This window comes from Phacochoerus africanus, chromosome 9, assembly GCF_016906955.1.
Source record: "Phacochoerus africanus isolate WHEZ1 chromosome 9, ROS_Pafr_v1, whole genome shotgun sequence".
Taxonomy (NCBI): Eukaryota; Metazoa; Chordata; class Mammalia; order Artiodactyla; family Suidae; genus Phacochoerus; species Phacochoerus africanus.
In genome coordinates this window covers 77,184,430-77,209,626 of record NC_062552.1, presented here as the reverse complement: position 1 = coordinate 77,209,626, position 25,197 = coordinate 77,184,430, and the positions used below count along the sequence as shown (strand labels likewise).

At 47.2% G+C, this 25,197-nt stretch overlaps 2 protein-coding genes and 1 non-coding gene across 12 annotated transcripts; 1 reads left to right on the top strand and 2 right to left on the bottom strand.

Moving 5' to 3' along the window:
* Positions 1-33: 33 nt before the first annotated feature.
* On the bottom strand, positions 34-11,648 carry RBM23 (RNA binding motif protein 23). 6 transcript variants are annotated; one of them, XM_047794452.1, is made up of 16 exons: positions 11,323-11,568; positions 10,196-10,238; positions 7,761-7,812; positions 7,037-7,112; positions 6,346-6,467; positions 5,397-5,444; positions 5,085-5,267; positions 4,780-4,833; positions 4,507-4,624; positions 4,270-4,422; positions 4,048-4,185; positions 3,366-3,431; positions 1,664-1,859; positions 1,209-1,313; positions 1,034-1,118; positions 34-950 (listed from the first exon to the last, which is right to left on the bottom strand). In XM_047794452.1, exons 4-16 carry the CDS (start codon positions 7,100-7,102, stop codon positions 947-949), a joined length of 1,338 nt encoding a protein of 445 aa, XP_047650408.1. In that variant the 5' UTR covers positions 7,103-7,112; positions 7,761-7,812; positions 10,196-10,238; positions 11,323-11,568; the 3' UTR covers positions 34-946. The 6 variants fall into 6 exon arrangements, with proteins under 6 accessions (XP_047650408.1, XP_047650411.1, XP_047650409.1 ...); XM_047794455.1 differs by lacking the exon at positions 5,397-5,444 and having other exon boundaries at positions 11,323-11,581; XM_047794453.1 differs by lacking the exon at positions 7,761-7,812.
* Positions 11,649-12,758: 1,110 nt separating this feature from the next.
* PRMT5 (protein arginine methyltransferase 5) lies at positions 12,759-21,467 on the bottom strand. Of its 5 annotated transcripts, none has more exons than XM_047794446.1 (17): positions 21,217-21,467; positions 20,406-20,524; positions 20,011-20,096; positions 19,442-19,576; positions 18,467-18,579; positions 18,271-18,320; positions 17,906-18,069; positions 17,285-17,446; positions 17,028-17,105; positions 16,875-16,933; positions 16,668-16,790; positions 16,406-16,581; positions 15,745-15,854; positions 15,274-15,367; positions 14,970-15,086; positions 14,704-14,768; positions 12,759-13,306 (listed from the first exon to the last, which is right to left on the bottom strand). In XM_047794446.1, the coding sequence occupies exons 1-17, from the start codon at positions 21,324-21,326 to the stop codon at positions 13,154-13,156; spliced, it is 1,914 nt and encodes a 637-aa protein (XP_047650402.1). In that variant the 5' UTR covers positions 21,327-21,467; the 3' UTR covers positions 12,759-13,153. The 5 variants fall into 5 exon arrangements, with proteins under 5 accessions (XP_047650402.1, XP_047650406.1, XP_047650403.1 ...); XM_047794450.1 differs by lacking the exon at positions 21,217-21,467 and adding an exon at positions 21,131-21,210; XM_047794447.1 differs by lacking the exon at positions 21,217-21,467 and adding an exon at positions 20,962-21,172.
* Positions 21,468-21,679: 212 nt separating this feature from the next.
* Positions 21,680-21,752, top strand: TRNAR-ACG (transfer RNA arginine (anticodon ACG)). The gene has a single exon. It is a non-coding gene; the product is annotated as a tRNA-Arg (tRNA).
* The last annotated feature ends 3,445 nt before the right edge of the window (positions 21,753-25,197 follow it).

The following is a 25,197-nucleotide window of genomic DNA, read 5'->3' as shown; positions in this document are numbered from 1 at the left end:
GACCACACATATGGGCAGCAGCTGGCACAACAGTGAGACTTGCCTTTTGTACAAAGTTTATATATATATATATATTTATGTACACAGACACAGGGTATAAAATCCAGTGAGAAGTGAAAAGGGCTCACGTGTGCCCACCTAGGGGACAGGAGTGGCTTTAACAGCTGGGCTTGAGCCCACAATCTCCAGAGGCACATGGAAGTGGTGGAGAGAAGCAGCCTCCAGTCTATCCTCCCACCCTGGGCCAAAAGGAAGGACAACTACACAAAGGAAGGTGGAAGATACTGGAAAGGCACCTCACCTTTCACTCAGCTCCTGAATGCCCCTAAGACATCCAAACCGGCTGGCAGGACAGATCATTCCCACACATCCCAGCAAGATGCTAAGCCCCCAGTAGCAGCTCTGGCCCCAAGCCAAGGTCTAAGGCAGGCTGCCCAACGGACACGTCTGCACTAGACTTCAAGGCCCGTCAGCACCTTTGAGGTTCACCCCCTCAAAGTCCAAAGCCCTCAGAGACCAGAGGTCTTAAGGGTTTTCTGTGACAGAATGTAGGGTAAAGGTATAGGAAGAGAGCGGTTAGTTCCTTCAGTTAATGCCCTATGGCCTTCCCAACGGGGGAGGAATCAAGGAATCACTAAGGTGGCTAGAAAGCACAATGGACATCCCAGGAGATGATAAGTACAGAGAAACAGATGTTCAACCCCAAGTGTAGATTCTGTTCTCTTCAAACAGCAGCTTTGCTCAGCAGAGTCCATTCCCAGTGGGGCCATGGGCAGGAGCTCTTCTTGGTGTCTAAGGGGGGGCCCCAGTTCCCCCACCATCAATGTTCATGCCCTCAGGATGGCTTGGTCCACAAAATGGATAGAAGGGGACGTGGAAGGGTAGATGTGGAGAAGGGAGTAGCAGGACCCAGAGGCACAGCGAGGGAGCGGACCTCGCCACTGGTTTACCTGTGACAAGGAGAAGACGTCAACCACAAGCCAAAGGAAAGAGTAAATACAAACACTAAAACAAGCTGGACCCTAAGACTCACATGGTTTGGGGGGTAAAGAGGCTGGAAAGCTGGAAGCATTGGGAGGCGATTGCCTGGGAGGCCAGGTTCAGGGCCGGACTCAGAGCTGGAACAAAGAGAGGCACAGGCAGTTAGCACGGAGCAGTACTACCTTCCAGGCCCAACCCTTCTCTCCCTTTCCCAAGTCCAAGTCTACCAGTCAGAGCTGCTGGGTTCAGGGCCCCCAAAGGAACTGCTCCATTCAGCTGCAAGGCAGCAGCTTGGGCAGCGGCAGCAGTGGTTGGCAGCTGGATTCCAGAGCCTAAAAGGGCAAGAAAAGGTGGGGTTAAGTCTCAACCCATGACGTAAAATTCATGTTTTTTTTTTTTTTTTGCTTTTTTCTAGGGCTGCTCCTGTGGCCTGTGGAGGTTCCCAGGCTAGGGGCCTAATTGGAGTTGTAGCTGCTGGCCTAAACCACAGCCACCGCAACACCAGATCTGAGCCGCATCTGCAACCTACACCACGGCTCACGGCAACGCCGGATCCTTAACCCACTGAGCAAGGCCAGGGATCGAACCCACAACCTCATGGTTCCTAGTTGGATTCCTTAACCATTGAGCCATGACGGGAACTCCTAAAATTCATGTTCTTCACTCTGCAGAGAAACCCTACCTTCTGCCAACTTGGCCATGAGCTGCAGACGTCCACCTGCTGATCCCAGGTCCAGCTCCTGGTCTCCATCAGGAAAGGTGATGTCTGTGCTACCATCCAGCCGCTCAGTCACATGGCCAACCCTCATAGGTCGACCAGCAAGCTCAAAGCCATTCAACTGTTCCAGGGCCCGTCGGGCACACTCAGAGTCAGAGAACTACAAGAAACCCAGGCCATTATCAGGTACCTCCTGGCCACAGACACCCTCTTAAAGCCCCAGTAACACTCCCTAGTCCTACTATCCCAGAAAAATCACATGCTCACTGTGGCTTAAACTTTCCTTTCGCAGGGAATGTGATCTAAGATCCCCATCCCCTCAAATGGTTCTCTGAAAAGGACCTTTCCCAGCTGACTCAAGGGCAATCACTTTTCAATCTTCCAGCTCCACTGAGAACCTAAGAATGCATTATCTGTAGGGAGCCTAGCCCTTCAGGCTGTTTTACAAAGGGGCATATCAAATGGAAGTAAGACAGACTGAGATCCAAGGCTCTTGAGCTTTTATTTCAGCCCTTGGGGCCAATAAGCAGCAGTCCTCATTCTAGAACTAGGAATGTGGAACTCAAGAGTTCACCCTCAGGAGGACACAACACTACACCCCCAACTCCACCCCACCCCAACACTGCTGACTCTGACCTGCTGGCCAGAGGCCTCTACTCTCTTACTCTCCAGTCCCTTTCAGGCATCAGCAGCAGCCTGGCATAAAGAGGATTCCCAGTCTGCTGTTTATGTGTCAAAGGTGTTAACCTAAGAGGCAGCAACACAAGGGCAAAAAGGCCCCACAGGAGTCTTTCTGAGTCTGAGACACACATGGAGCTAGAAAAAGTACCTGCCACCAGGAACACCACAGCTGGCTTTATTTACTCTGATATTACCTGCCCTAGGGCTGGCACGTGGTATTGACAGTTCCTATACAGGTGGTGTAAGGTGGCTTGCCTTTACCGGATACTTCTGAGATGAGCAATTCCCATGGTAGAACACAACCTACCTCCCCTCTGCCCTGCAGGCAACTGTGGGGGTGTGTGCTGCCTGGATTGAGCCCAGAAAATATCAGCTTCTATGAGACTTTGTGGCTGGCAGCCAGTCCTCAGCCTGGAGTCACATGGGGCTGGAAGAACCAGTTAATGGGAATTGGAAACAATTTTGTTGGAGTGTCAGGAAAAGGTGAGACTTGCCCACTATCAGGTGGCCTATTTTCCCTATAATCGTATTTAAATACAAAGGTATTTCTCAGTTGAAGAAACTGCTTCAAAAAGGGTAGCCCCAGACCTCAGTATGTAACTTCTTACTCCCACCCGATCATTAAGATATACCAATTCTATAAAGCAGGTCTATAAAAGCCCATATCTAACCTCCCTCATGCCCCCAACCTCTTAGCTGCGGCCTGGAACAGTTACTATTACCCAAAGAGAAAGCTGTAGCACCAGGGAAGCTGGTTGAACTCCTGGACACCCCACATCAGTGCCACTGACAGAGTGTAGGAGCAAAGCCAAGATCTCAAGCAATGCACTCATCTCAAGGGGCAGAAGGCTAGTCCAAGCTTCAGGCACCAAGGTTTATGGGTCATTTAGACAGTTCCTATGGGAGGAGGATGAAGCTAAGCTGCAAAATCAGACAAGTGGATAAACCCAACCTAAAATTAAAAAGTTAAAGACTAGAGACTCACCGTGATAAAACCATAACCTTTAGAGCGGCCTGTATCTGAGTCCTTCATTAGGACAATATTATCGATCTGCAAAACAGGGAGAAATAATTAATAATCTTTTGGTTAACCCCTACCTCTGATCTTTCCTGAGACTGTTCTAAATACCTCTAATTTTCTAGCCAACCCATTACATCTCTCCAAACTGTTTACACAGGAGACAAAGGCAATCTTTTTCCACAGCAGTTTTTCTGACTCATCTTACTTAATCTGGACCCCGTTATTATTATTATTATTTTTGTCTTTTGTTTTAGGGCCGCATCCACTGCACATGGAGGCTCCCAGGCTAGGGGTCCAATCAGAGCTATAGCCGCTGGCCCACACCACAGCCACAGCAAGGCCAAATCCTTAACCCACTGAGCAAGGCCAGGGATTGAACCCGCAACCTCATGGTTCCCAGTCGGATTCGCCAATCACTGAGCCACGATGGGCACTCCTGGACCCCATTATTTGATTTCATGGTGCCCATTTTGTCCCCTGAGCAGTGTGAATTCAGAGAAGGAGCCCAACTTTCCCAGCATGGACCCATACGGCCATTATGAAACATGCAGTGGGTTAATCAAGGTCAGATGAAATGAAGAGATATACTCCCCAGGCCTACTTTTCCCAGTTCCCTTTAGAGGACTTTCCTTCACTTTCTACTCACTTTGCCAAAGGGCTCAAAGATGCCACGGAGCATGTCCTCGGTGATATTGAAGTGCAGGGAGCCCACATAGAGACGCATTGGTCCCCCACTGCCCTTCTGCAGGTTGTTGGCCATGGCTGCCAGTCGGTTTTTCTCAGCCTGCAGGAGGAGAAAATGGTGGGTCACATCCCACATGTACCACATTCAACTCCATCTTCTCAGGTCAGGTCTCAGCCTACTCACCTGTGAGGCCTGTACAATGATAGGCACTCCCAGCAGCCGCTGCCCGGTTAGCCCAATGGCCAGTGGCACAGACTGGATCTCACAGAATTCCACGTAGGCGATGCCCTTAGAACGACGTGAGTTCCGATCTGAGATGATACGTACGTCTCGAACCTATTGGGGCGAGAAGGAAATTCTGAGTTGAGCATAAAGGGGGATGGAGAGAAGATGTACTTCTCAGAGAAAACTAAAGGTTACCTTGCCAACAGCAGAGAAAAAGTCCTCTAGGTCTCGGGGCCGAATGCGCGCAGCTAACTGCATACAGAACACTGTGCGGGCATCACGCTCCTCGGGACTCAGATTATCAACAGGCTCCCTAAAGAGTGAGCAAAATTTATTCAGACCTGCCCTCCCACTACTCGGGCATAGTTCTTCAGCTACCCTCAGGTACTACACATTCCTGTGGTTTGGCTCAAACCACTTTTTATTCATAATTAACAATCCCTAAAAGAGTGCTCATCATCAACTCACCTGACCGGGCTCTTCTCTCTGAAATGAGGACTCTTACTGTGTCCATACCTACGCCTAGGGAACAGAGAACAAAAACTGAAACCGTGTCACCCAACTTTACTCACATTGGCCTAGTGCTTGCTGGGTCTTCCACCATGCGAAGACTACAGCACCTCATCACATACATGAATTCTAGCATCACCCCTCCAGGACCTGGGGCTCCTGCCCATCACAATGGGTTATAAGCACCCTCAGGCAGGGAACGCAGTGCACTTGCTTTACCCAGATTAAGACACAAAGGGGAGCTTAAGAACAAAAGGTGATACCCAGTGGCAAGCGGTGGACTCCTGTAGTGCACACGATCCTCACGACGCCGGTCTCGACTTCGTGACTCACTGTGTCGACGATCCCAGCTGCGGCTGCGGTGACGACGCTGCCGATCTCGACTTCGGCTCCGACTGCCTCTCCGCCTGTGACGATCCCGGTCTCGGTCTCGGTCTCGACTACGACTATGGACAGAAATGACTGTTAGGTTCCTTAAAGAACAAGCCAACCTTCTCTGTCCTTTATTCTGTATCTCTCCCTGGTATCTTTCCATTTATAATTCTCAAAACCCAAGGGTCCCCAGAATAACTGACCTGTGTTTTCTATCCCTGCTTTTACTATGGCTCCGACTCCTCTTTTTCCTGTGAAAAAAAGTATAAATTCTTACTGCTGAGGTTTCACTATCTCTCCCAAGAGAAAGGAATAACAGCCAAGCCAGAGTGAAACAGAAAGCAATAAAAGACCAAAGCCTAGGAGTTCCCGTCGTGGCGCAGTGGTTAACGAATCCGACTAGGAACCATGAGGTTGCGGGTTCGGTCCCTGCCCTTGCTCAGTGGGTTAACGATCTGGCGTTGCCATGGGCTGTGGTGTAGGTTGCAGACACGGCTCGGATCCTTCGTTGCTGTGGCTCTGGCGTAGGCCGGAGGCTACAGCTCCGATTGGACCCCTAGCCTGGGAACCTCCATATGCTGCGGGAGTGGCCCTAGAAATGGCAAAAAGACAAAAAGAAAAAAAAAAAAAAAGACCAAAGCCTAGAAGACAATCTAGCAGTACTTCACAACAATGGCATGACACCAATTCACACACAGCCCCGAATGCTGTCAGGTATGTGAAATGGCCATCTCCCCCCAACAAAATCAAGCAAAAGCTGGTGTTCACAAATCAGAGGTTTTCGTGCTAATTTTTTTTTTTTTTTTGGCTGCACCCGTGGCACATGGAAGTCCCAAAGCCAGGAATCAAAACTGAGCCACAGCAGTGACAACACCAGATTCTTAACTTGCTGAGCCATGAAGGAACTCTCCTCTTGCTACTTTATTCAAAGGAAATACGCTGCTGCTAGGACTGATCCACAAATGTGCACTGGAAAGTGAACACTGGGAGATCATTAAACCAAGTCACCATTATTCCCATGACCCAGTGAAGCCATTACGAAAAGTCAGAAATCTAATGGGTAACCACCTCACTGTTTTGGCTGTTTCTATCACAGACACAGTTGTTTCCCTTCCCCAAGTTGCCAACCCATCTTCCTCACACCACACTCACTTGCTTGCCTCCCCACTGGCGCTGCTCCCACTGGTACCACTGCCACTGTTGCTGGTGCTGCTGGTGCTGTTGGTGGTGGTGTTAGGGCTCTCCTCGTTGATCTCTTTCCTCTGCTGCTCGTCCTGAGGGGTTCGCCAGAAAAATGACACAGGTGCCAGTTGGCAGACACACAGAATCCATTGGGCAAAGAAAGAACAAAAGTGGACAAGGAAGAAAACTTATGAAATCAAAGCTTTCAATCATCTAAACAGTTTCTGTGCACCTGGATCTCCCTGCAAATGGAATGAAAAGAAGGGAAGTACCCAAAAAGAAGAGATCAGTGTGACAGATTTTGATGTTAACACTTCAGCTACTCAACATCTGTTCATTGACATCTATTTCCCAGGAGAGTGGGAAATTAGCTACATCTGACATACAGTTTTTCTACTCTGTCACTGAGCCCTGTGAGCAAGGCACTCGTTCCCACCACAAAGGTATGTTGCCTGCTCCCAGGTTTTGGAGTCCTTTATGAAACCATGGCCTTTGAGTATTGGATTCCAGTAGAACTTACTAAAAGACTATGCTTTTTATGAATAGCCACTGTACCTAAATAAACAAACAGGAAAAAAAGATTCACAAAATGTTGAAACTGATGACCCACAACTGCTTTTTCTTACCACCCCAATTCCAAGGGTAAGGTGGGGAACATTACCTCCTCTTTTTTATAGGGAGCCTCCAGCATGGCCTCAATCACTATATCAAAGTCATCGGATGCCATTGTAGCAGATCTGAGGAGAGAACATCAATACATAAGAAGTTCACTTATATTCTTCCTCCCCTTCCAGCACATTCCCTCCCCACTCCAAGAAACAGACTTCAGGATACATAGTTCTGTTCCTTGAACTCCAGAGATCTTACCAGCTGTTGCTTACCCTAGGTTTATTTTTGCATCTTACAGATCTGAACTAGTTCTGCTTTGTGGCTTAGAAAGGTCAGGGGTCTAAAAGGAAAGTGAATATCTAGGCAGAGACAAAATACAATATAGACCCTGTCCTATGAAGAGAAAATGTTGGCACTCAAAATTACTATTCACCTTACAATAGACACTTAGTCTCCATTCTACTGTTCAAAACTCTGAATAAATAACTGATTTAAACTTAAATCAGCACGTATTTCCAAAAAAGGTAAGAAGGCAAAACTAAAAATTGGGAGCAAGACAAAGCAATACCAGAATAATGCAGACTTGCCCTAAGCTCTTCCCCACATGCCCCACCCAAACACCAAAAATGAGAGGATTTATCATTAGACATTTTCTGTATAATACCAACTCTGAGTTTAAGTAATTCAGAAAGACTCTGACTAAGATAGGCTTAACCAGTCCCACTTTGAAGATTTTCTGTCTAGGCAGGCAAGGTAAGACTTCTCATCTCGCCTACCCCAAGCTTTGACATCTAGCAATCGTCTTTCCCAAGTCTGTCCACCACAGCTCTGTCAAATAAGAAAAACAGAAGACACCAAACAAATCAACAGAATAAATTATTCAAAAATTAACTAGCCTGCAATCATCAATGTACATAGCATGGATGAATCTCAAAATAATTATGCTAAGTGTAAGAAAATATGTTTAAAGATATATATATTGTATGATTATATTTACATAAAATCACAGGAATTTACATAAAATTCCATAAAACTTCTGTAGTGACACAAAGCAGAAACTAGATATCGCTGGTTACCTAGGAATAGGAAACGGTGGGAAGGGGCCAGAAGGAAAGGATTACAAAAGGGCACTTTGGAAATTTTAGGGGCAATGGTTTCATGGGTGTTAGTTAACACATATCAAAAGACATCAAAATTCATCAAACTGTATACTTTAATGTGTAGTTTTATTTCATGTGATTTATCTCTTAATAAAGCTGGAAAAAATACACAAATCTGAAGAACTTCTATGTATGGAGGGTAACCATAATCAGACTTTCCACATCCAGAAGAGCTGTGTCTTCTTTAAAGCAGCTAATGCATCATCCAATCATGCTGTCTTGGTTGCCCTAGGCCACCCTATTTTGATGACTGAATTAGAGCAATCATATCTATCATTTTTCTATCTAATGTTGCTAGGCACTGTGCTAAACATGTTACAAAGATAAGATTCTTGACAAGAGCCAAACAATAAAACTGACTTGGAGCCAAATTCAAGGATTTTATTTATTTTGGCCATGCCTGTGGCATGCAGAAGTTCCCGGGCCAGGGATCAAACCCACACCACAGCAGTACACTGTAGTGATAATGCTGGACCCTTAATCTCTAAACCACCAGGGAACTCCCAAATTTAAGGATTAAAATGGAAAACAAACCAAAACCAAATAGGTGTGTCTAAAAACCAATGAACTGGAGTTCCCGTCATGGCGCAGTGGTTAACGAATCCGACTAGGAACCATGAGGTTGCGGGTTCGGTCCCTGCCCTTGCTCAGTGGGTTAACGATCTGGTGTTGCCGTGAGCTGTGGTGTAGGTTGCAGACGTGGCTCGGATCCCGCGTTGCTGTGGCTCTGGCGTAGCAGCTCCGATTGGACCCCTAGCCTGGGAACCTCCATATGCCACAGAAGCGGCCCAAAGAAATAGCAAAAAGACAAAAAAATAAAATAAAATAAAATAAAACAAAATGCATGAAAAAAATTAAAAAAAATAAAAACCAATGAACTCAATCTCTTATAACACCTTACATTTATTTAGCAATCAGTTGTAACATATGCTACAGAGAGATACTGAATCTGATGCATAGATGAAAAAACTAAGGTTTAGAGCTCCCTTTGCAGCTTAAGAGTGTTAAGAACCCAACTAGTATCCACAAGGATGCAGGTTTAATCCACGGCCTCGCTCAGTGGGTTAAGGATCCAGTGTTGCCGCAAGCTGTAGTATCGGTCTCGGATGAGGTGCAGATCTGGTACTGCTGTGTCTGTGGTGTAGGCCAGCAGCTGCAGCTCTGATTCGACCTCCAGCCTGAGATCTTCCATACGCCACAGGCTTGGCCCTCAACGGACCAAAAAAACAAGAAACGAACTAAGGTTTTGTGAACTGCCCAGTCATACACCTCAAAAGGAGGAGCTGACCTTGATCAGAAATCTTCTGACTCTCGGAGTTCCTGTCATGGCTCAGTGGTTAACTAATCTGACTAGGAACCATGAGGTTGTGGGTTCGATTCCTGGCCTCACTCGGTGGGTTAAGGATCCGGCATTGCCATGAGCTGTGGTGTAGGTTGCAGACCCGTCTCGGATCCCGCGTTGCTGTGGCTCTGGTGTAGGCCAGTGGCTACAGCTCCGATTCGACCCCTAGCCTGGGAACCTCCACATGCCATGGGAGTGGCCCAAGAAATGGCAAAAAGACAAAAAAATAAATAAAAAGAAATCTTCTGACCCTTAGTCTAGGTTACCTCTCTATCATGCAGTTTATAACTTAACCTCAAAGGAAACTTCAAAAAGAGAAGCACACAGCATACCAAGATATCTACTTTTAAATATATACTTATCTGGAGAATTAATGTTCTGATAGGTTTATCAAAAGAATCAGTCCCATTAGTCACACCTTATTGTGTGGCTTACAGATATTCGGTAACAGTATATGCTTCAATATATCCGGAACCAGGCTGATTTTAATATATGCTACCCAGACTACTGTGGGAAAATAGTTCTAAAAGTAAGTTTTTCATCTACTGACTGTTCCTTTCAGTCCTATTGGCTGGAATACAAATTTTCAAATCGTCGTAATGTTCTTCATTTTTTACAGTCTGCCTTTAACCCTCCAAATAAAATGCTTTCTGATTTCAAGAACTGCTCTTAACTGTTGAGTGGCTAGTAGAGGATAAGAATAACTTACCAAAAACGAAAACCTTCAGATAAGTCAACAAGTGAACCCCTACCTATGGAATAAAGTTTTCAGACTTCAGAAACGAATGAATCTATTTAATCACACATATATATATAACACCAGCACACTCTGAAACTTGAAATCTCACTGGGTCTAATCTATCTTTCTAAATGTTCTAAAAATACTATGAGTTTTCTGGTTGGAAGTTTTCAAATTAAGTCCTAATTACTGGTCAAAGTCCATTCAATCCCATCCATTAAAACTTTGCTTTCCTCCAACCCTGCTCTGAAAAATTGCATTAGGGTTCCACAATCATGGCGCTGCATGGACCCTGTCATGCCACACAGTCAAGACCCACGTCAGCGCTTGGGTCCCACTGCTGCGGGGGGCAGAGGAGAATGAAGAACCGCGGTTGGCCTGGATTGGGCATAATTCACCAAACGCTGAAGTTCCAGGGGTGATGGTAGCGCCATCTCCTGGGTCCGGTCACTGAGCTGGGCACAAGACAGCTTAATTAAGTACAGCAACAATGAAAAAGATAAAAACATTCCCCACGCTGTGTAACAAGCCAAGGCCACATTTCAAAACACGGACCTACAAGTAACCGACGGGCAGCATCTCTGCGAGCGCCGGTGTCCTGATGCTAAAACCTCGTCTGTGGCCTCACTATATTCCTCTACCGCCGCCACGGAATGTGTGAGCAGTGACCAAACACGGAACGTGAAACTTCCAGACACTGAGGAATAAATCTCAATTCCCTCATCTCTCTGAGTAGTGCCACTAGGGCCTGAAAACCGATCCCAAGTGTCCTCTGAGACTGTCCCTCCACAGTACGTGGGGCTCTAAACATCAGCAATGTGGGAACATGGAAAGGGATCAGTCACGGGATCCTTGAAACAGTCTTTCATCGGTAGACACAGCCACGAGGCTGCCGATCACTAATACAGTGCCAGTGGACAACAATTACGTAGCGAACACTTCCAGATCAAAGAAAGCCAAAAAAAATTTATTTTAAAAGTTTGCCCCATTCTGCTCTTAACGCCATTTTCTGCCTGTGACGTAAGGGGGAGGGGCCGTGCGGCAACGTCACGCATAGGTGACGTCGCGAGGGGGGGACCGGTTTCGGGGTTTCTTACCAGTTCCGGGTCCCCGCAGGGGGATCCCGGTTCCTTCGGTTCCTCTGGGTGTGTCGGAGGGTGCTAAGTACGTCTCTCTTCCAGACACTCAGCAATAAAAGCACCACGGCAACCGGAGCTGCTCCACTTCCCGCAAAATGGCGGCAGCTCTACCGTCTTCCAGAACCTTCCCCGATCTGCGCAGGCGCGAAAACATTCAGGCGGCAGAACGAACCTCTCCGGTTTAGCGGCAACAGTCCAAAGTACAGATTTTCATTGGCTAAAATCCTAAGCAAGGGTGGAGCCTAGCTCAAAGGTCTCTTAGCAACCATCAAATTCCCATTGATTGGCTAACCTTTCCGAGACTGGGGAAAAGCAGAAGCTTCTTTAGACATCCGCCCATCGCTCTCATTGGTTAAATGGCTTGCGACAGGGCGGGGAAACCCGGCGCAGACGCAGCAAGGACTCGCCTGCCCAGCTCCCCCGCACTCCTGAGGCTAGGTCAACGCTGTGGGCGGAGCCAACAGGGAGGTACAGTGACGTCCTTGCCCGTCCCTATTCTATTTTGGCAAGACGGGGTCTCCTTAGGCTTATCCTGGACGGCTTTATAGAGAGCAACTGCATTTGCTTCACGTGGGGCGGAATGCTGGGCTCCACATCCTCATTCTGTCTACATTCCCTCCTAGCCGCCGCCTCCTGTCCTCAGCGCTTGGACCTGATTAGTCGGTCAGATTAGTCTTCTTCCACATTCTGCCTGGTCCTACAGCTCACATACCTTCAGTTCAAATCAGTGCCCCACACACCTTGAAACCACAAGAAGAGTTTCGCAAGTGACTCTTTGGGTGCAACAATACTCAGCCCTCTAACCATAAAGAGAAGGAATTGTTGTCCACACTCATGACCCAAGGGCTTCCAGAGCCCTAAGACTTCAGCTGCCAGAAACGCAGCTGGTTAAAACATGGAGAGGGCCACGAAGTGAGAGGAATCATGTTCAGTCCTGATTTGGTATATTAACTTTATATCATTGTACCAATTTCAAATCCTTCCTCTGTAAATGTAGAACTGGATTATGTCTGAGGATTTCCAACTTTAACCCTGTGATTTTATTCAAACACAATATGCGGCTTCTGGCTGCAGGAGTCTGGGTAACTTCCAGTATTTCTCCCAAGAAGTAACAAAGGAGCTGGCAGTGCAGCAGCTCAGGAAGGTGAAAGGGTGGCTGGCTTCCCTCACTACCCCATCTTTCTTCATGGCAGCACCCTGCCCTGTCCCCAGACAAGAGCCTTATCACAGGTCCTAATGGATAAGACCGCACTGTAGCTGGACCTGGGAGTCCAAGAGTCACCACTAAGCTTCTTAAATAGGAAATAAAGCAAGGTCCCTTTGTGTCTTGGAAAAGAGCACAGGTCTGAATTTGTGTAAGTAAGGGGTGGAGAAACAGGCAGGGGGCAACAGGGTTGGAGCAGGAAAGGCCATAACTTCACTTTATTTGTATTTCCTCCTTACACAAAACCACCAAAACAGGAACAGAGATGGGCAGGGAAAAAGGCTGAAAATTTGTTCAATCCACATGTTCTCAGGGCTATTCCAGGGAGCACTTGAGGCTGAGTGCCTGTTGGAGCAGCCTCAGATCCAGCACAAACTCCTCATGCCCTGGCCAGAGGTCTTCACAGGTTGGTAGCGCAAGCCCTGCAATTCTCACCCTTTGCCCATGGCCTAAGGTAGGAAAGCTGACTGAAATGCTCCTCTCTGACGGGCAAGGCAAATCAGAACCCATGGTGTACTGCACCTTCTGTGCTACAGGAGTAGAACCTGAAGCTGCTTCTAAGGTTTTAGACACTTGCAGGCAGGGCTAGAGGCCAATGGTGTAGGAGCGGCCTGTGGGGTTGTGAATAGCAGAACAGACAGGTGCTGTCACAGCCCACTCATACCACACCTTCTTGGAATTGCTGCATCGCCAGAAACGGACACAGATGGTCTGGCCTTCACGCACTGTAATAGGCTGCTGTAAGAAGAAAGACAGGGGAGTTCAGGGTGGAGCTAATCAATTTTATGTGGCAATGTAGCGAGCTAGGTGTGGAGAGAAAATGATCAAACGTGATGTTCCAACCCTCATGAGGTTTATTTGAGGTCTATCAGAACAAATAATCAGAACTGAACAATCAGACACTGAACAAATAATCAAAAGTGGGATGAATGCTGTGAACAGGGATGGGGTGCTATAAAGGCATCTATGAAAGGTAGCGCTAACCTAGTCTAGAAAATCAGGGAAAGTTATCTGACAACAGGAATGTTTCATGAGACCTGGAAGATACATTAGCTGGGTCAAGAAATGAACAAAAAACTTTATAGGCAAAGGACAAAGGTGTGAAACCTGAAGCAGGAAAGAACATGGAGTATTAGAGGAACTAAAAGAAGGTCCATAGGACTGAAGCAATGTAATCAAGGGGACAATAACTGAAAAGGCAGGCAAAAACTAGAGCACACCATCTAATAAGGATTTAAGACTGTTTTTTAAAAAAATGGTTACTCTATAATATACAGGTTTTACTGGGATTTTTTTTTTGCCCCCCCCCCTCCTTTTAGGGCTGCATCTGCTAGGGCCTAGGCTAGGGGTTGAATCGGAGGTGTAGCTGCCAGCCCACGCCACAGCCACAGCAATGCAGGACCTGAGCTGCATCTGACCTACACCACAGCTCACAGCAATGCCAGATCCTTAAACCACTGAGTGAGTCCAGGAATCAAACACATGTCCTCATGGATACTAGTCAGGTTCATTACCACTGAGCCACAATGGGAACTCCCAAGGATGTAAGACCTTTATCTTCAGATCAGTGCAGAAGATATTGAAAGGTTTTAAAATAGGAGACAGATGGAGTTCCTGTCGTGGCACAGTAGTTAACGAATCCAACTAGGAACCATGAGGTTGCAGGTTCGATCCCTGGCCTTGCTCAGGGGGTTAAGGATCCGGTGTTGCCATGAGCTGTGGTATGGGTTACAGACACGGCTCAGATCCCATGTTGCTGTGGCTCTGGTGTAGGCGGGTGGCTACAGCTCCAATTAGACTCCTAGCCTGGGAATCTCCATATGCCACAGGAGTGGCCCTAGAAAAGGCAAAAAGACAAAAAGAAAAAAAAAAGAGACAGATATGATCAGATTCACTTTTTTAAAAAGACTGACTCTTTCCTGAGGTGGAGAACAGAGAGAAAAATAGCCAGAGCAGATGTGGGAAAGCCAGGTGGAAGGCCATTGCAGATAGCCCAACATCTGCAACAGGATCCAAGAGCACGAGAGCAACAGAACAAGGGTCATGGTCAAGCATCGTTCTGGCAGAAAGGAAGGAGCAAAACACCAAAGACAGCAGTTACCCTTTAACCAAGGAGCCTTAAAAGTGATTCTTACCTTAATGGGGAAGAGGATGGGAAACCATGAGAACATCCCAGGGGAGTGAGTCTCTGGACGGATACCTAAGTGGATAAAGTCATTTTAAAAATTGAGATCTCTGTGACTCTGCTTTTTGCCTTGGCTGAGGAGAAGTGTCTTCTGTGAACACAGAACAAATAATCAAAGATCCCTATTCACTGATTCCTATTACTCTTAAAGAAACGTGTACATAAGCTGCCCAGGTAGCATACCCTCATACCCCATCCACTGCCCTAGACACTCACTCAGAGTGATGTCCTGATAAAGCACCGTCTCAAAGTAGCCTGCAAAGCCATGCAGCACTGTGTTCACCTCCACAGGGAACTCCAAGGTGCAGTACCGGTTGTTGTCAACCATAGGATCTGTCAGGGAAGAGCTGTGTGGGTGAGGAGGGGCCAGATGCCATAGACCTCTCGGTAAAGCATGAGCAGGATCAGGAAAGGAAGCCTAGATAGAGGCCGGATAGAGCAGACCCAGGACAGCAAGGGAAGAAACCAGGAGGGCAACCTCTCACCCTTCCCATCAGAGGACAGCCATGTAGGAACCCACCTCTGTTGGGGTGGCTGAAGGTAAAACAGGGCTGGGGAGCAGACAGCTGGTGGAAGTTGTGCAGCCGTACCACATAAGGCATCTCAAACTGGGCCTGTCCCAAGAGAGAGAGCAAGAGCTGGAGAAGACAGGCAAGGGCTACTCATTACCTCAGGGACTACAGCTCCAGCTTCAGGGACTAAAGATCACAACATAGTTTCACTTCCACCATTTTCCCACATCCCCAACTCTTCCTTCACCTCTTCATCTTCTCCAGTGGAAGAAAACAGTATGCTAATATAGAAAAAGAAAGGGACTAAAGAGAGAAGAGTCCTCCAGGAGAGAACGGCTCCCTGTTGGCTCAGTGGATTAAGGATCTAGCAATGTCACCGCTGTGGCTTCATTTTGATCCCTGGCCTGAAAACTTCTGCATGCTGCAGGTGTGGCCAAAAAAAAAGAAGAAGAAGAAGAAGAAGAAGAGAGTGGCCTCACCTCAGGGTCACGGTCTTTTTCCCGACAGGCTCGAACCTCATTGTACAACTTGGAGGAGGAGATGGGAGCTAGAAAGGAGGTGTATTCCCCAGGGATGCTCACACCATCATCTGCAGAGCAGAAGGTCACATTACTTCCCAAGGGCTAGAAATAGTGTACCTGTACTTAGTGAAGGCCCAGACCTCCCACATCAAAAGACTCAAGCAGTTTCGTGTTGTCACATTCTCAGGCCGACCTGCTCCCTACTCCTTGTCCTGGGGGATTCCACTTCTAGGTTAATTTACAGTCACACAAGAGTAAAGCTGGAAGGAACCCAAGGTCTTCTAGTCTAGAGGTTCTTAACTCTCTTAATACAAAGTCCTCTGAGATCCTGATGAAAGCTAAGCCCGAGGTACATATCGTGTCAGCTCAGGGAGTTCACAGACCTCAGATTGAGTCTTTGCTCTGGTCCTCCCCTCATCTTACAGACGTGAACACTTAGGTTCAGAGAGACTGCTTCATTTGCTAAGGCTCCTGCCCCAAGTCTACCCGCCTTCCCCGCTTCCCCTAAACCTTGCAGCTTCCTCTAGGCTACTGCCACACCCATCCCTCCCCAACCTGCCCCCACCTTCCCAGCTGATAATCCGGTCCCCTTATGCAATACACCCCAGCCTAGAGGCACCTTTTAAGAAGTGCTGGGCTCCATCCAGGCACTCGGGTGACAGCTCATTGTCAGCGAAGGACCCCAGAAGCTCACTGACAATGATATCCGCTTTCTCTGGAGCCACCCATTCCCGCATGTCCGAGGAGACTACTGTCACCTGGCTTCCCCATTCTTCAAACTGCCAATTCTCCAGCCTAAAACAGAGATGATACAAGTGAGGACACAGCTAAGAAAAACTGGCACTGGGGACAAACTTGCCAACAAGGAGGTTGCTACTCACGTCACCACAGCATTTGGGTTCTTCTCCACAGCGTACAGCTTTATCCGCCGGTCAGCCTGCTTGGCTGCCCGCAGGGAGGCGTTCACCAGAGGCCCCCGGCCTGCTCCCAGCACCATGAGCACTCTATGAAAGAGAGAGGAGTCAAGCTGACTCGGCATATAGAGACACAGGCATGCAAAGCTCTGGGCTCATGGGGAGAGCACTCACTGGACATTGGTGTCCTTCTCCTCCTCTGGCACTCGGTCTAATAGACATTTATAGATGGCCTGGGGGAAGAGAAAAGACCTCATGGTTGTAATGCCATCCTCACCCAGGTCATCCTAGCCCTGTGCTTGACCCAATCTGAAATCCACACTATACCTGCTGGTATTGAGAGTATTTGATGGGGTCCTTTTCAAACACTTCATATGTTTGAGATTCCAGATTATCCATCAGTGGCTGATGAAATGAAAGGAAAAAGAGAATGTAAGTGAGCCAGTTTCTAGCAAGGACAGTGCACCAGAGTACTTCCTGAGCCTTCCCACTGCTTCCTGAGCTTTGTCAGGATTTTCAGGCACCTGCTCTCAGGAGACATTTCCTTCCCCCACCTCCCTCCTCTCAGTGCACTCCAGACCCACCTGGAGTGGGGACTGCAGATAGTCTTCATAGCCCTTGGCAAAGAGTTCATAGGCATTGGGTGGAGGTCGGTTCTGGCTCAAGTATTCTAAGTATTGGAGGTAGGAGCAGAACTCCTTCTCTGAGTGGTGGTTGGTGCCTGTAATGATGAACTGCACCTCCAACTGTGAGGATAAGTCAGACCATCAGACACAATCTTTAAACCAAGAGGATATTATTATGGTTTGTGGGCGAAGAGCTCTAGCATAAAATATGGCCCAGATCAGCAGTTCTCCGGTCCAACAAATACCTCCAAATAACAACAAAAGCAGCACAAACCCTCCTATGCCACATAAGCATCATCCTGGCCCATGGCTCCTTGTTGTAACTTCTTAAATGAAACTTTCTGCAAAGTTCTCATGAGACCTGGTTCCTTTTGAAATATTTCTGGGACTCCTACTGCTATTTGTCTTTTTGCTCTCAAGACCCCCAACTTTGCTGAAATTGCTCTCCAGAAATTAGAAAGGAAAAGAGTTAGCCCCACAGAGAGAGAAAAAAAAAAAAAAAATCCATCATACACATATGTGTGAATAAGGTAGCAAGAAAAGTAGCTGGAGCGCGTTTAGAACCTTTCTACTACACACCTTGAGGAGTCGGAAGATCAGCCTCTGATGCATCTTAGAAAGAACAGGAAATCCCTTCTTATTGGTCAGGAAAATGCTGGTGGGGAGAATGGCTGCTTTGATGGGCTCCCCAAGCCAACGATCAATGACATGATTAGATGGAAGGTCAGCACCAATTTCAAGAGCTACACAAGGGAAAATATCTGTCAGTCACTGATAAGCCAGAAGTCTCTCCTTGCTCTTTTGTGCAAGATCTGACTATTTTCTCAAGACAAGGCAGACTGAGGCACAGGGAAAGGAGCAAGCACATATACATGAAATTCCCGATTGATTCTTCATCACAGAAGGTCAAAGGACAACCTATCCCAGGACCTTCATGGACTTACCCACCGCAATCCTTTTGCTATAGTCACACAAGGTTCGGAAGTTGTGCCACCTGTCCAGAGTCAAATACAGGAAAATACAGTCAAATATATATGGCCCACCAACCACCATACCTCAAGGAGACCCTCCTGCAGGGCCCACCCTGTACTTCCTCTCACCCTACGCTTTGCCCTGGCACAGCAGCAGAAGGAGACATACCACATCCACGTCTTCTCCTCTCCGCTGTACTCCTCTGTGTGTGATGCTGGTGCATTCTCGATTATATCATCTCTTAGATCCTCTGGTGCCACCAATGGCACCCGCATCCAGAACTGCACATGAACAATAAATAGCTTCTGTACCTTAATTAATTAATTAATTTATTTATTTATTTTTGGCCGTGCCCTTGGCATGTGGAAGTGTCCAGGCTGGGGATCAAACCCCACCACAGCAATAACCCAAGCTGCAACAGTGACAACACCAGATTCCTAACCCACTGCACCACAAGAAAACACCTCTCTCTGTCCTATTTAGAACTCTATTTTGAACTCATTGGGTCCAGAAGCTTCCTTCAATTAAAAAGATCTTGATCCAGGAGTTCCTGTCATGGCACAGGGGAAACGAATCCGACTAAGAACCACTAAGAACTAAGGTTGTGGGTTTGATCCCTGGCCTCCCTCAGTGGGTTAAGGACCTGATGTTGCCATGAGCTGTGGTGTAGGTCGCAGATGAGGCTCAGATGTGGCGTTGCTGTGGCTATGGTGTAGGCTGGCAGCTACAGCTCTGATTTGACTCCTAGCCTGGGAACCTCCATGTGCCACAGGTGCAGCCCTGAAAAGACAAAAAAAAAAGATTAAACATAAATAAATAAATAAATAAAAGATCTTGATCTAGATTTCAACTTAATCCCCTTACATGCTTTTCCCAATTGTGATTGTATGTATGTGCACACGTACCTCGTGTACATCCTTATGTAAGTATCTGCCCTGTCTTTTACTTTATTATAAGTTTCTGGAGAAAATAGAATATGCTATGTATTTTATAAGTCTCTGCTTACACTTTTAGTTGCGGGTAGGCAGGACTGACATTTAAATTCTGCCTAATGCACCCTTTACTGAATGGCTAGGAAAAGAAGATATTTAGCACAGCCTGACTACCATAATGTCCAGCAGGAAAGGAGGCCCTCAGCCATACCATGGAGGAGTGGTGGCCAGTGTGGATGTGGTTAGTCAAAACTCTTGCCAAGTTTGTGTTATCTTCCTGATTTAGGGGCAGCAGGAAAGCTGGAAGACCCAGATAGGCCCCAAAATTCAGCTCCTGTAACATAGCCTAGAATGGAGAACAAGAGGCAAAAGTTAAGAGCTAGCAACTCAAACAACCTTTTTTTTTTTTTGTCTCTTTAGGGCTGCACCCACGGCATATGGAGGTATCCAGGCTGGGGGTCCAATCAGAGCTGAAGCCGCCGGCCAACGCCACAGCCACAGCAACTCAGGACCTGAGCCATGTTTGCAACCTACACCACAGCTCACGGCAATGCCGGATCCTTCACCCGCTGAGCAAGGCCAGGGATTGAACCCTTGTCCTCATCCTCATGGATGCTAGTTTGATTCATTAACCACTAAGCCACAACGGGAACTCCTCAAACAGCTTTAAGTGCATTACATCAGATTTACTAAGTTATGGAGGGGAAAAATCTGTTCTCCCCATCCAGGTTGTTTACAGATCTGATCTTTAGAAAGATTCGGTGAAGATGTCAGTCTTACCGCCTCAGAGTTCCTGCGGATCTTCTCCACTTTTGAGTCTGGACGAATCCATGGGGAAAGCTTGCCCACAATTAGTGTATTCCAGTCTGCACTCCCCAACCCAAGAAAGACAAAGACTGAGTGAGGTTCAGCACTTTATGCATTCAATTTCTATTTCTTAACAGGGAATAGTAGAGATGAGAGACAAAAGGCTTTTTCTATCATAGATACAGGAAAGCCTGATGCAGAATAGGAAACTAAGGCTTTGAGCAGTAAGCAAGGAGAGAACAAGAGTTATCCATATCCCAGGGTTGAACCAATACATCCAGGTCAAGAAAGGAAGAGGAAGAAGGCACTGATAAAACATAAGTTGTTACTGCCTCTAATAATTAAGGGGCATGTGGGATGGTCCCTACCCCTTCCTGACAGCAGTAGGTCTGATCGTGTCTGGGGACCCGGCCGATTCTTAGCAGGTTCCTGAGTGAACTCCCTCTTGAAACGCGGGTGGAAGACAGGCATGCAGAGGAAATCAAACCTACAACCACGACAGACCCAGAATCGTCATGTAAAGAGAGTAGCAGTGCCCAGAGATCCAAGCAATTGGACTAGGCTATCTCCATTCTGCACAACCCTTTCAGCTGCCATTAGTCAGTCACTCGAATGGGCTGCTGAATTCGGCCCATTTTAGGGAATATCACTTCCACTGCGTTGTGCCTCAATTTCTTGCCAGAACAGAGCCATGGAAAAGATGAGAAAAGAGAAAAGATGAAAATCCACGCCACGTGGACTTTCTACTCTGTTGTCACTGATTTTCCAAGACTGTCATATCCAGATCTGCTCCAGTACTACCCAGGCTTCAGCCCTCAAGGTTCATCTCTCCTCTCCCTAGCCCCCTAACACTTCCTCCCACTCTGAGACAAGAACCTCGCTCTCCAGGGCCCTGGAGGTCGTACGCCCTCTTTTTGAGTTTACCTGATAACTCTCTCGACTTTGGGGTTCAGGGACCACACGTTCCCAATAAGTCTTTCTCTTTCTCTTACGCTCCAGGGCCGGAGGCTTCATGGACTAGCGGTTTTCTCCCACCCTAATCTTGGACTAGCGGTTTCTCCCACCCTAATCTTACCCACTCCGACCCCCTCACCCCTGCTTCCCAGGGATGACTGGTCTGCCCCTCTCAGTCCCCGAGTTCCGACCCCGCATTCTGTTCGCGGAGGTCCAGGCCCTCACCCCTGCTTGGCCACAGCCCCCAGTGTGTCAGCTATTTCGGGGACGCAATTCAGGTCCCTCCCGCTGGACACGCGGCTTCCACCGGCACCTCCGACCGCCATCGCCGCCATCTTTTCCCTCGCGCAGTCCACGCCGAGATTCCCTGACACTGGCAGCCAATCACAAAGCCGAAAAAAGCCCCCGGAAGGCGGGACGAGTCTCCCTGACAACCAAAGCGTCTCCCAGGGTCCCGAGCAAGTGGAGGAGGGGTGGGGAGTGGCTCTTCCTGCCAATCCGCAGGCTGCACAGTGACGTAGGGCACGGCTCCGGAAGAGTCACCAATCTCAGGGTCCGGTTCTCGACATACTTCGATCTCCCATAATGCTTCATGTACTGGTAAAATTCCGGTAAGAGACTACACGTCCCATGAAACCCTGCAGTATAAGCTTGAAGTGTCATCATTGAGACCGAAGAAGTCGTCTCAGGGCCAGTGGCGCAATGGATAACGCGTCTGACTACGGATCAGAAGATTCCAGGTTCGACTCCTGGCTGGCTCGGTGGGGCTAATGCTTTTGGTGCATCCCCTGCAACACTTTAATGCCCCCTTTTAAAATTTCTTCGCTATCCCCTCTCGCTCGCATTTTCAGGTCTTAATGTTATTGCATTCTGCAACTTTTTCATGCCAGCGTTTAATAATACCTAGTTCAAAGATGGTTCTTGTGTCCCTGCCTTGGTGCATCCAAATGCACCAAGAAAACTGAGTTAATGGCTGGTGCTCTTAAAATGGACTTTGAATGGGCCTTAGTATATTTTTAAACAGATTGTGGCAATTCAGCCACAAATTCCTTGTGATTCGGTATCTCAAATACAAAAAGCAAACACTGAAACACACACACCACTGAAGATAAAGGAATTCATGGTGAGAGACTACAGTGGAGAGAAGTTATGAATTGACTGGCAGAGACAGGAAAGAATCTCTACATTTTTCTTTTCCATGCTTGCTAGAGGGATGGAAAAGAAGGAAAGGAATGAAGCAAAAAAGATCTAGGCAGGAGAAATACCTGAAGGCAGGAAGCCCAAGGTGTTGCGGCCTTGGCAGCGGGGAACGGAAAAGAGAACCAATACAAAAGGCCCTAGGCAGGAGGCCTTGACAGAATTTAGAGACCGACTGACAGGGAGCCTGAGAAAGGGAAGTCTGGGGGTGATGCCCAGAGTTCTGGCCTCTTTGAGCGAGACAAATGATAGAAGCTGGTTTAGGGAGAATCGAGGCTGGGGTTTGGAAATGCTGACTTGGACGTCTAGGGGGCGCTGTGTAATAGAGAGTTGTATGAACAGTGATCTGAACCAGACAAGATTTGCAAATCGCCAGAAGAGAAACAGTGACTGAAGCCAGGAGACCGAATGAGATCGCCGCAGTGGACGACAGAGTCCTGAGAAACACGGAATGTGTGTGTATAGGCTAAGCTATAAGGAGCCCTGGGTACATTGTAAGCGCCCCAAAAGGATGAAAGTCAGAAAGTCAGAGAACTACGAAAATGCCTATGAAGCCTAAAAGAGTTGGAGGTGCTTGTTTCTCATCTTACTATTACTAGAATTTACATCTTTTTTTCTTTTCTTTTTAATGGGAAAAAAAAAAAAAAGGTATATGGAAGTTCCCTCCCAGGCCAGGTATCCAGCCCATGCCTCTGCAGTGACCAGAACCGCTGCAGTTGGATTCTTAACCCACTGTACCACAGTGGCACCTCCTAAATCTAAATCTAGTTTTAGATTTGCAGAAAAATTGCAGAGATAGTACAGGAGTTCTCACATTCCACCCCCCCCCATCTTTCTCTATTATTAAAAGTTTTAGATTTGCAGAAAAATTGCAGAGATAGTACAGGAGTTCTCACATTCCACCCCCCCCCCATCTTTCTCTATTATTAACATCTTAACGTTAGTATGGTACATTTACCTGCTGAGCCACTAGGGAACTCTTGATACGTTATTATTGATCATTATTAACTGAAGTCCATAGTTTATTCAGATTTCCCTAATTTTTACCTAATGTCTTCTTTCTGTTCCATGATCCCATCCAGGGTACCATGTTACATATAGTTGTCATATCTGCTCATGTCTGCTTAGGCTCCTCTTGGCTATGACAGTTTCTCAAATGTTCCTTGTTTTTTGCTTTTTAGGGGCATGGCATATGGAAGCTCCCAGGCTAGGGGATGAATCGAAGTTACAGCTGCTGGCCTACGCCACAGCCTCAGCAACACGGGATCTGAACCCCAGCTGCATCCTACACCACAGCTCAGGGTAACGGCGAATCCCCAACCCAGTGGGCAAGGCTAGGGTTCGAACCTGCATCCTCATGGATACTAGTTGGATTCGTTTCTGATGTGCCACAGCAGGAACTACCAAATGTTCCTTGTTTTTGACAACCTTAATAGTTTTGAGTAGTATTGGTCAGGTTTACTGCAAGACAGCCCTCTATTGGAATTTGTCTGATGGTTTTCTCATGATTAGACTCAGGTTATGGTTTTGGGGGAGGAAGATCACAGAGCTCAAGTGCCATTTTCATCATGTCATATCAAGAATACATACCATCAACATGATTTATGACTGTTGATGTTGACCTTTATCACCTGGTAGAACTAGTGTTTATCAGTTCTCTCCACTGGAAAAATTACACGCCTTCCCCCTTTCCATCCTGTACTCTTTGGAAGGAAGTCATTATGTGCATTCCACACGTAGGAGTGGGGAGTTATTCTTCGCCTCCTTTGAGGCGGAGTGTCTACGATATTTATTTGAATTCTTCCCGGCAGGTCTCATGAGTAGGGACTTAACAGGAAGTGGGTGAGTGCTCTTCTGACATTTTAAGAAGAAAAAGAGTTGTTGGGCAGGCCTGCTTTTTCTCTCCCCCAACTGTGCCCAACCAAACTCCACATTCACAGAAGACTTATTAGATGTTGTTTCGTCTTCAGAAGCTAATTATCTGGGCTGTGGACCATCTGTGCTCCTGGCATCTTCCTCCTAATGTCAAGCTGGTGGCTGCTCTGTTGGTTGTTAACTAACCCATCCATGGATGAAAGGGAGAGAGGAAAATCTATGAAATGGTAATGTCAGTTTTGCCATCAGTAAAATAATTTTCAAAAGAATTTGTGTAAAAAGAGCCTAGAATTTCTAACTGACTTTAAAATAAGTTGGATGGGCTGAATTTCATTTGTCTGGGATGTCTTTGTTTTTTCATTCAAAATGGCCTCCACTGTGTGGCAAGCGTGATGCTGAACAGAGAAATTCCATACCACATCACACCCTACCTGTCCTATTGCATGTTCCTTTGCCTTAAAGAACAGCATGGACTGTGGGTCTGTCTATATGAGCTACAGACGAGCAGAGGGAAGGACTGAAAAAGAAATAAAGAACCTGTTATAGGACTTAGCCCTAGACATAAAGCCAGAGTTGGTAGAGTCTGTCTTATGCTCTGTTTCTCTCCGCTCTGCTCTTCATGCTGAACTCTTGTGCTCCAAAGTACGTCCACCACTGTTATATTATAGAATGCAGGCCTTTGCTGAGATGAAGACAGGGAGATGATGGGTAAGAAATAATGTTATTTTCTCCAACAAAAGCCGGTGACCAACAGGCGGGAGCATTGGAAACTTTTCTGGAAGGAAAGGAGTACCCACGCCCAGCATTCCTCACCTTCAGACCCAGTTGTTCTACCTGCTCCTGGTTGTATGTCCTTGTTTCAACACTGCCAGTCCATTGTAAACCCTCCTTTCACCTTCTCTTGGGCTCCCCTCCTCCCTCAGCACTTGCCTCCCTCCCCAGCGTCACCTTCACTCACCTCTGTGCCTGCCCAGCCAGCCGCACTCTTCAACACCAAAATAATGGCCCGTTTGACCCTCCTACTGCTCCAAATTGCTTCTTCACAATCAAGGCTGTCCTCGAGCTACAAAAGTGGCAGAGTTACTGAGGCAAAATAATCTGTGCCAATTTGCATTCTCTTCCTTGTCATCTCTA